We start from the raw sequence: 11,913 nt of genomic DNA on the forward strand, positions 1-11,913 counted from the left end.
GCGAGAGTGGATAAAATTTGAACGGTTTTCTAACTTTGACTGATTTGTATGGACGGCTTGGATTTGATTGAAAAGAAACAAAGTTCATCTAAGCCATCAATTGGTAGTGAATATTGTTACATGAGGCTTTATATTAAATTAAATTTTCTTTTAAATTAATTATCTAATCAAATAAAAAAAATTACCCTTAATTACTTTAAATAATATTTTCTCATATATTCATATATTTTCAAATAATCATTTATGAATTAATCTACTTTTAAGATTTGTCACAAAAAAAAAGAACTAAACGTTATATTAGTTCAAGGAAAAATCAACTAAAAAAATCCAAAGTAAAATGTTTTTTACAATTATTACGAAAGGAAAAAATATAACTAAGAAATAATTTACAAAAAATTATTTTTCCAAATTTTTAATTAAATATAGTCATTAAAATAATTGGAATTTTATTTTAGAGACAAAATTCACCTAGAGTACGATTTGTATTTTTTTTTAAAAGTGTTTTTATTATAAAAAAAAAACACATGTGTACTATAAATTTGTAATGGAAAATTAATCAAGAAATTACTTTGTACATGTAGGATTAAATACATCTCTTTTAAAGTTTAAAGATTAAATCGTAGATTATTAAAAACTAAGTATCTTATTTTATTTTATTTTATTTTTCTGAGAAAATAAAAAGGCTTATCAAGAAACAAAAGTGTCCCTAAGTTATTTTCATCATTAATTGGTTGAAAATCTTGGTTTCCCATCGGGAGAAAGGATCACTGCTCAGAAGTGGACAACTCTTTTGATTGACAGCAAGTAGGTTCACTACATTAAAAACTGAAAATTTAAATAAAAATATTTCAAATTAAATACAAAAATTGTTGTATCAAAAAGTATTAATTAAATTTCTATCATAGGAGAATTTGACCCATAAATAAAATAAATTATAATAAGTTTTACACAAATATTATTTTCTAGAGAGACATCATTAAGAAGGTTACAGTAGAATAAATTATATTAAAGACCATTTTCAAGATTCTAACTAAAGATTATTTCTATAAAAAAGATTAATGATATTCATTAAACTAAAAATATTTTTGTATCAATTGATCCATGTTTTGGTCAATGTATTAGTCATTTTGAAGCATCTTCTCCCAAACTTAACTCATTCCCTTGCCAAATGTGTTTTTCTCTCACATCCGTTAAGATTTTTGCAATTCAAATGGGAATGGATTATGGTGTTTTGAAGGGATTTGATAGAGAGGATAAGGTTAAATTAGGGTTTAGAGGAAAATCCATGAGAAAGAAAGGAAGGACCATGAGTGGTGTGGTGAACACCTCATTATTTTTTTAATCTTCTTTTCCTAAAGTTTTGCTTAGCCTTGGGATTTTTGTGTTAGTGTTGTTAATTAATGTATGTTGTGCCTTGAATTACTGAAAACCAAATTTCATTATACTTTAAAAAGTATGTTTTATTAGACATCTTTTAATCTAAATAAACATGTAGAAGTTAAAAACATCCTTATCTAAACTTTTAAAAACACATATTTTATATTTTATTGTTTGTCTCGAGTATAGGATTTAAGGTATGGGATTTAAAGTGTAGGACTAACTTTAAAATACAATATTGTGTTTATCGTTATAAAACGAAGTATTACATATGTATCATGATTTGATACTAAGATAAAGAATCTCTTAATATATTATAATTTGTTATTAAAACACTTAATCAAAATAAATTTAGGGATGTAACAAACTTTTTTCTAATAAGCTTTCTTGTAACAAACTTTTTTCTAATAAGCTTTCTTGTTCACTTACATTTGTGAGATGATATGAAAGGAAAGTCAACTCGGATATTTATGTTTATATCCTTACTTTTCGTTCTTTTGTTTCAATAATCACTACAAGAAAATCATGAAATAGAAATCAATTTTTAGAGACCAAAATAATTAATTGCAATAGTAACTAAATTAGAGATCATTTTAAAAACTAAAAAAAAAATAGTTTCTAAACTAATTTCTATTATTATTAAAAAGTTTCTAAATTGGTATCTAATTAGTAACCAAAGTTTCATGTGTAATGTAATACTTTTGATTCATCATCCATGTTTATATACTTAATGGGCGTTGAAACATAAAATCTTAATTGAAATTGTTTCTTATGGATTCAACATTCATACTTCGAATTATTATACTATTATTGACTCAATCCATTTGTTGAGAGAAGTCAACATTTCTCGAAAGTGTCGTGTTGGTGTTGGTTGTATCTATGCTTGTTTGTTGGACTGTGAAAGTATTGTTCCTTTGTATAAATCATTTTTGTCATTATACATGTAAGCTCACAAATTCATTTAATTGTATGCATATTATTGATTGACCTATACATGGGTCAATATATTAAAATGGTGTTTAGATGAAAGTCTTAATCGATTATGTTTTAAAAAAATTACATAATTAATTATGTAATCATAAATAATTGAATATGATGAGATTAATAATCAATTATTTATTTATTTATTTTAAACAATTATTTGATGGAGTAACAATTATTATAATAAATACCTTTATTTTAATATTATATAAATATTAAATTCTAAATAAATAAACCACTTTCTTAACTAAAGACTTTCATGTACTACTAATTTAAAGTTTTTTCTTGAAAATATAAATCTCTTTAATGCGGTTAATTTGATGTAATCTTAACAAATCAATTATACACTCTCAGCAGTGTTAGATGATTTTTTTGTTAGAATTATAAAAAAATAAATTTATTATACCAACAATATATAAGTTAATAATAATATATAAATATTTTATATTAAAAAATTCATCTACACTCAATGATTCAATATTGGTTAGAAGTTGGTGTTAATGATAATTTAAATATTTATTTTTTTCTTAATTCTATTAGACTTCTTTTAAAGATAAAATCATGATTAAGTTTTGAACTTCAAAATGAACAAAAATACCTCAATGTAATGATTAATTCTAATGATGTTATATCAACATGCTTGAGGTCAAAATATTAATATGTATATGATAATGGAGAGGTGGTTACACCAACGAAGTCTTGTTTCGTTTAAGAATTAAAATCAAAGAATACACTGAATTCTAAAGTTGATGATATCTTCTTTGTCAATTAAATGTAAAATCTATTTGTTGATACTATTGAGCATCTCTTTACATTTTGAATATTGGCTTTTGAATATTTTCTTTTTAATTTCTAATCGAATATGATTTAAGTTCACCAATGGAAATATTTTCTTACATTATGATCCTCCTGTTGTAAATTATTATATGTGATGAAATTATTATTTTATGGTAATTATCTTCATGAAAAGTTTGATAAAAAAAAATTAAAACCTAGATTTTTTTTAAATAATTAAATTAAGTTCAATTTCTCATTAATATTTTTTGAAAATCTGTAAGTATGTTTCCCAAACAAAATTCAAACACTTTCTTATGTTTTATTGAAATATAACTTTTTTTTCAAATATATACATGATTCTTTCCGTCTAAAAAAACATCATTTTAGAAAAATGATTTAATCAGATACTTTTTATAAAAAAAAGTTATTTAAATTTATGATGAGAATATTTCTTTTTCAAACAATTTTATTCTTTTTAAAATCAAAAAAATTATGAAAATATCTTTTTAACTCAGCAAAGGAGTTTCCTTGTCTTAATGTATTATCGAATGCAATGGTAAATTAAAATTATAAATTGTCATATTCTAGTTGTTGGGTAGAAGGGATAAAATTTGGTTGTGTTTGACCATTTGTGGCTTCTGAAGTTTAAAATATGAGTTAAAAATCGTGATTTTGATGCTATGTTTCTAACAAGTAGTCATCTTACAAGCATTCTTTGATGCTATGCTTCTAATTTTGAGGGAAATATTTTTTTGTTACTACTTTGTACTCACTAGAATTGAAATATAATGGAAAATGTTAAGACAGAATAGTAGAGTCAAAATGATAAACAAAATAAATACAGGTATTTCAGAATGCAGTGGTTTTAAATGTTCTATTTGATTATAAGTTGTAGGTAGTTGATACACTAGTTCAGATGTGAAAGGAATAAAATATGGATGCCATAAATTAGTGTTAAAAGGGGATTAAATTGCATGATTTTTTTTCATCTTTCAGTGACAAAAATGGTGACTTTTATCTTTCAAAGAATAAAATGATGCATCTCAACCTTTAAAAGATCAAAATGTTCGTTTGATTTTTGGGTATCCGACGAGTCATAAAAACCGATTGATCGCATTAATATACATTAAAGAAGGTTAATAAATGACAACAATGACAATTATAAAAACTCTCACTAATCATGGTCATATTCCACCGATCAAGTACCAACTATTAAAAAAGAACATTTAAAGTGAAGAGCGAGAAGAACAATCGGTACAACAATTATACAACCAGTTAAGTGAATAATAAGCAACATGTGTCCGTAACATGCCAGTGCAACATGACAAAGTTTGTATCTGCTAATTGAATAATCTGCTGTACTGTGTTGTTGTGCCTTAATTCTGGCTTAACAAATGTTACTATCAGTAAAAGTATAAAATCACCTTACCAACTTTTGCCTCATCAACTACTCATAACCTCTTCAAATAGTACAAATCATATTTATTAAAAGAGTGACCTGTTCTTTCATGGTGAATTAAAGTACTGCAGGTCTTACAAAGGAAGGACCCTATGCTTTAAGGGAGACAATCCTATTCAAATCAGATAGAATCTGCTATAAAAAAAATTCATGACTATTTAATTTAGATGTATATTCACTTGAAATGACTTGTTAAACTGGAACAACTGCATCAACCGATTCATACACTCACTAATACTCTGTAATTTTTGCACTGTCATTAGTGAAGCAATTTGATAGGTCCCTTAAGAGAGAGAAAAAAAAAACATGATCCAAACCTGAAAACATGTATCTTAATTACACCAGGGACTTTATAATTATACAATGAACATAATAAACACAATACAATAATATTATATGACATATTGAACCTAGACACATGTATCCAACTCAGACATAATGCAGGTTTCAGAAAAGGTCAATTCCATTTAGGTTGAGTGTAGAATTTTGTTAATTATGTGTTGTGTGTGCTTATCTTGGTGTGATCTTAAATGCGCTTGAGCAAAGGTCAACTTTTGAGGCCTTGATTCTTTACCACCGATGCTTGTGGATGGTGAATTGGTGACACAGTTCTGTCTACAAAAGTTGGATTTCTCCAACACAGCACAAGATCTCCTTAAGTTTGTAAAATTCATTGGAGATTGAAACCATGGGAACCCCCTAATTGAGTAACAAGCTCAAATATTCCATTAAGAAACGTTATTTAATTTCTTTTCTACAAAAAAGGGTCTATTTCTTTCTTTCTGTTTTTAATTGCAACATATAAAGTTTATTTTTTGAACTGAAGGGTTCTTCCATCAAATTTGGCTTTTCATCGAACCATATGTTAGTTTATCAGTTATATTGTTTAGGTGTCCTACAAAAATCATAAATTTCCGGCAAGTAAAAGGCATGATTATGATGATGTTTTTGGTAAATTCTTTGCCCCATTACCGACAGAGTTGGATTTCAGTGTTTTAAAAAGTTTGAAAGTAATTCCCACCAAGCTTTTCAAATGGGGTGTTGGATTGAGTAGAACTTCCATATTGATTTCTAAAAAACAGAGAACCAAGTTGTTCTGTTTCATGTAAAAAACGAATTTATGCTATCTAAGTTTTTTTCCATCTACATTAATAGAAGCATAAATATCGTTGCTCATGACATAGTTTTTAGGTGTACTACTGTCCAAATACTTGGTTTACAATTTCCAACAATCAACTTTTTAACATTTTCACCCTCACACGGCTCCTACAAAATTCTCCCTTTAGTTGCATTTGTACATCACCAAATTCGACTACTCTTTTCACTTTCCTTCTAACTTTGTGAAATGAACATTTTTCTATTGCAAACAACGGAAAATTCAAAATTTTCTAAAATATAAATAATGGGGTTTATCCTTACCAACAATGGTAATATGAATCTATGAATTAGGAACACTTCTATTATTTTAAAGTCATGGTGTGAAACACGGTTTTGACCTTTCATCTTATCTTAAACGTGTTAGACACTTCTTAATAGATGCAAGTCAAAAACATATTGTTTTCATTGATTTGGTTGTTTAAATTTTGATCTATGTATCTTAAAATATTTCTAAAGTTTAAGAACAGTAAACTTAAAATATAATACAATGAAAAAAACATCATTCAATGTCGGAGATCTTACATCAATTAGAGATAAAAACATTTCATAATAATATATAAATAGGTGCAAACATCATCTTATAAAATAAGACTAAGTTAAACTTAAAATTTACTTCTTAATATAACATTAGATGTGTAAATACACGTAACATTTTATAATATATAAGTGGATGCATAATTCTTCAGATGATAATACCTAATTATCTTTTGTTTTTAAAGCTAGGGCAAGTTTGGTAAATTGAGAGCCCCCACTAGGGATGAGATGCAAGGTTATTGGGAGCCAAACAAAAGGCAGATAGCATATAAATGGTGAGCCTAACATGTTAACTTCAAGCAAACGTGGCTCTCATTTGTAGAAGGTATGGAGCTGACGTGAAATACTTTGCTTCTGTGTGAATAAAACAGAGAGGAGGCAGATACCATTAAATCAAAACGCATATGCTTCATGGAATCTAATTCCTCGATTACCTTAACCCCTCGTGTCCCCAAAAAAGTTTCACTACAATTGGTGCTCTTCCACTGTACTACTCGAATATATACCCAACAAGCAACAACCATGAACCCTTATGTCTCACTCACACAATTATAATCATTGCCAGGAAGAAAAATTACAAGTCAACCCAAAAGTGCTTTTCCAATTTCTATCAAAACAAATGTCAAAATTCAAATACATTGAACTCAATCACAACTCAAGAAGCATACAACAACAAAAAGCTAAATAAATTGTTTTTACATTAACATAGGTAATGCTTTAAACTATGAATCCCTGATAGTAAGATTAAGGGAGATAGATACAAATGCTTGATCTACCTTACCAGTCACTACTCTACTTGGGAAAAAATTTCCTCCCCTTCACAAACCATTGTTAGTAAAGATTCATCCAAAATGATCCATTTCCTCTACGAACGAAAAACAAAAATTTAAAAGGTCCCTATTGTCATCCATGAAAAACATGAAACAATTGTTGTCACTTGTTGTGATGATTTCACCAAAAGAATCAGATGCATCCACCAGCAGTAGCAGCACCACTAGCCACCCAAGAAGGGATTGCAATAGCTGAAAAGGGGTCACTGAAGCAGTCTCCTGTGACAACAGAAGGGGCAGTGAGTTGACTCAGCTCATCCAAGCTCTCAAAGAAATCATCTGTTAGCACCATGTCTGACAAAACAAATTCATCTTCTTCCTCATCATCCATCACATCATCTTTCTCTTCTCTGCTCTCAGACTTTTCCCCTTGTGCTGGAACCTCTTCCTCTGTCCCTGAGGTGGCAGGGGAAGAGGGTTTTGTTAGGCTTTTGCTCTTGTCAGAGTCTTGTTCAGTGGTGGCAGTCTGGGGTGCCAATGGCTTCTGGCGTGTGGAGCCAGCAAGAGAGTTTCTGTGAGTAGGAGCAGGATGGTTGTGCTCAGCTGTGTAAGTCACTATGAACATTGTTGGGTCTGATCTGTTCCTCTCAACCTGTTTCCTTGCCAAACACCCCTTTGAGCTGCTACATCTGTAGTACCCCCTACAAAAAACAAAGTAACCTCAATTAGACCCTAAAGTACACAACTTTAGAAATTAGGATTTGATTACTTAAAGCATAAAGTGGGATTTTCATGTGATAATCAATTGGAAAAATCACTATTGAGATCTCAAAAACCTTTATGCACATATTTTCTCAGAATCTTAAATCAAGGGTCACCAAATTAGAAAAGAGCCGAATCATGAATTTTCAACACATTTTTGGAAAATTGCAAGTGAAAAATATCTTCAAGACAAACCTTGGATAAGGAGACCCCTTTATGGGTTTCTGGCCATATTTTCTCCATGCCCATATGTCTGAGGAGAGATTTTCAAACGGCACTTGACAAACTTTCTTAAGCTGGTTCTTCCTGTAAAAGACCAAAAACAGTCATAAGCAAATCTCACAAACACTCACATACCAAGATTTCAAAACACTGTCTGCAACCACAATTGCAGTCTCATCAGTCACATTTATCTACAATTTTCAACATGGTAACAAAACTACAACCACAGCCGCAATCTAAAACCTCAACACACGCAAAATTCTCTACCAAAGATATGATTTTTACAACACAGGACAGTCCAAGATCTTTTTTTTTCCTCTTTGGGTATCAAAACAAAGCAAGCACGAACTTTTGTACCTTCTTTTAGATCGTGGGGTGGTGACAGAGTGTGGCTGCTTGTTCCGCTGCTGTTGTTGCTTCTCTTGAGGTGAAAGCGTTTTGGGAGGCGCAGAGGAATAAGAAGAGAGTGAGGACAAGGGGGAAGAGGCTTGCAACGACAGAGGCTGAGCTTTGGAGAAGAAAGGCCTGCAAAGCTCATGCAGCTCCTCAATGGGGCTCCTTACCTCAAAGGGGTACGCAGAAAGCGACAAAAGTTGGCTTCCTTGTTCACCTCTGAAGATAGAGAAGCCCGAAGAAGAAGAAGACGAGGAGGAAACACCTTCAGGGTGGAAGTAACAAGAGGCAAAACCAGAGGAGGAGGAGGAAGAAGAAGACACGGAGGATGATGTGATGGTGGAGCAACCTCTGACCACCGCATGTAGATCCCAATCTTCGGCCATGGAGACAAACTCTGCAATGTATGTGCCCTTTGTTGAGAGAGAGAAAAGACAAAAGAAGGCGCTGACTTTTCACCAGAGAGAGAAATGATAAGGTGCAATGAGTGGAGATGGACTTGTATTTATAGAAAGAGAAAAGAGAGAGAGAGAGAAAATGCTTTCACTAGTTCAACCCTGTTAATCAAATTTAGGATAATTACTAGATAATTAAAATTAACTCTCTTAAATATATAATAGTGTTTCATAATTTTTATAATTATTACCAGTTTAATGATTTTTTATATTCATAAACAAACTTTAATGTGTGGAAACATTTGTATCAAAATATTACTCATTTGATTTTGAACTATGTTTTGGTTAAAAAACATTACTGGTTATTCACTCTAACTACATACTTTAATATAGGATTTTATTGTTATTGAAAAAAAAGGTAATAAAGAAAATAGAAAAACTGAAAAAGATGCTTTATTTTGAAGAGAGAGAGTGTGTGTATGTGAGTGGATGGCATTTTGGCATCTCTATGCTTATCTATTTACTTTTTAATATATTTTTATTTATTTATTTTGTTGTGTTTGATGGGTTGACTTTTGAAAATGTCAAAGGCTCTGGATTTGACGGAGGAGGGAGAGAAAGTCCACGCGCACTTTATGAGGATTTCTTCGTGAGTTTTGCCGACAACATATATATAATACAATAATGCCACAAATAGATCATTTATGGTCCTCCAGAGTGTCTTTTCTTTTCTCTATTTCTTAATTTCAATTTAAAACACTATTTTAAATTAATAATTCTCTAACACTGTAAACAATATTTCCTAATTTTTATTTTCTTTATTTAAAACAGATAATTAAAAAGGTAAGAAAAAAAAAACGAATGAAAATGATGCAGAGAAACGACAAAAGAGGCTAGAGAGTGTACAAAAAAGAATGAAGAGAAATAAAAATAAAATAAATAAGGGTTTTAACTGTTTGTCATAGATTAAGAAGTTTTGTTTAAAATACTCTAAACTCTTATAGAAATAATCTAAAAATTTTCATCATTTTCCTTGTTTAATTTGTCTCCCTTTCATTCATGTTAATTATCTATTTAACATCTCAGTAAGTTTTCTCTCTCATTAATTATATTTTTCCCCATTCTCCTTAAATAACGATTTTCCTATTGTAGAAAAATATTTATCTTTTTTGCAAAATGTGTTCCTAGATTTAATACTAAAGCTTTGTAAATTAATGGTAAACTTAATACTATTAAATATATTTCTTACTTTATTATAGTATTTTGTCTTTAAAAGCATGACAACAATAGACATTTACTTTATCTTTGCATCATTGCATTTAATTTTACAAATTAAGGTGTAAATGTTTTCATTAATAATTTTATTTTAATACTTAAGATTGTTTAATTTATTAACATAATTTACCCCATATTCAAATTGAGTGTATTAAAAAAATTAAACCTAATTATGAACCCACATTACAATCACTTATATAATCAATATTTATCCATTTCAAAACTACTTCTAATGTAATATGCATTTAATATTAAATGAACTAATAATGCTTTATTTCAGAGTATTAATTCATTATTTTATAAAATTTTAATTATAATTAATTATCATTGATCCAGCTAAACTTCTTGAAATATTTATCTATTTGTTCACAAAAATCAATTATACTATTTTTTTTTTCACAACATTGTCCTAGTTTGAATTAATCTAAAATATGAAACACACAAAAAATATAATTAATTTGTTTTTTATTGTTTGATTGCCATTTGTACTTATAAATTGTATCAGATTTAATTAAAAAGTGGTAGAATTTTGGGTGTTATGGATATCATCCACGATAAACGTTGTTCTTTAGTTTATATCTCTTTCTAGAGAAATGTAATATAGAAGTATAATTAAAATATAAATTTAATTTTTATTATTTATTGTTTGCATAATTTTCTTACCTTATTTATTATTTAGAAACCATCCTATATATGGCTTTTAATTTATTTTATTAAAGTTTTACTTTAAATAATAACTATGAAACCTTGAGATTCTAACTAAATTGATTTTTAATTAAGTATTTCAAAACTTAACAATAATAAAATTATCAAAATCATTTTATATGGCAAGTATTCTAAATAAATTATTAAGAAAATACTTATTATTCTTACTTTTAAAATGATATATAAATAAACAAAATATTATAAAAATGATAGAAAGAATTGAAAGTGATAGTAAAATTGACCTATTGAAAACATATTATTTTTAATCCACATTTTATTAAATGTTAGAGATTATTATAATATTTTAGAAATATATATGACTTTTAATCTACAATTTGTTAAAGTTTTCAATCAGGTCAATATTAAACGCGCAACATACATTACTTAAAGATGTAATTTAGTTGTTTTTTTAGAAAAAAAAAGATTTAAATGCTATATATTATGATTATTTTAATAAAAATCAACATAAAAAAAATCTTTGTAAAATATGTATTTTTATACTTAGTATTTTTTTATTCCTTTTTCTCATCACCACCTTTGAGTTTGAGTAGTCACCATTGTGACATGTATGATTTGAATTACAAAGAAGGAAATGATTAAAGGTAACACAATATTTTTTGAAAAATAAAACTTTTCATGTTAATTGTTTTCATAATCGATATAGAAAATATGTTAGGTTAACAACTTACGCATATTTATATAAAATAAGTCATTATCTTTTCTATAAAAAAATATAAAAATGAAAAATTAATTGAATGCTCGATATTTAGGTGTTACTAATGTTGTACTCAAAACGTATATTGTGTTGAGAATGAAATGAATGTTGGATAACCTTTTGCACATACATTTTTAACCAAGAACCAAACTAGACACGAGAAGAAAGAAAATAGTGACCGAGAAAGAGAAAATTGTTCGGCCAATAGCATATACTCTCTTAATCCCTTACAAGTACAATATTAAAAATGAATAATAAATAACAACAAATGAACTACAATTCATATTTTCACTTAAATAAAACAAGTGTATAATAGAGGACTCTATTAACATACTATATTTTATTTATAAAATTATAAATTACGCATAAAATCGACTTTGCAATAACAAT

The 11,913-nt window shown here is 28.3% G+C and overlaps 1 protein-coding gene across 1 annotated transcript; it reads right to left on the reverse strand.

Moving 5' to 3' along the window:
- Window positions 1-6,860: 6,860 nt before the first annotated feature.
- On the reverse strand, window positions 6,861-8,917 carry LOC137825750 (WRKY transcription factor 22). Its single transcript, XM_068631509.1, has 3 exons — window positions 8,398-8,917; window positions 8,014-8,124; window positions 6,861-7,757 (listed from the first exon to the last, which is right to left on the reverse strand). Exons 1-3 carry the CDS (start codon window positions 8,817-8,819, stop codon window positions 7,250-7,252), a joined length of 1,041 nt encoding a protein of 346 aa, XP_068487610.1. The 5' UTR covers window positions 8,820-8,917; the 3' UTR covers window positions 6,861-7,249.
- Window positions 8,918-11,913: the final 2,996 nt, after the last annotated feature.

Source organism: Phaseolus vulgaris, chromosome 8 (genome assembly GCF_000499845.2).
Source record: "Phaseolus vulgaris cultivar G19833 chromosome 8, P. vulgaris v2.0, whole genome shotgun sequence".
Classification (NCBI taxonomy): domain Eukaryota; kingdom Viridiplantae; phylum Streptophyta; class Magnoliopsida; order Fabales; family Fabaceae; genus Phaseolus; species Phaseolus vulgaris.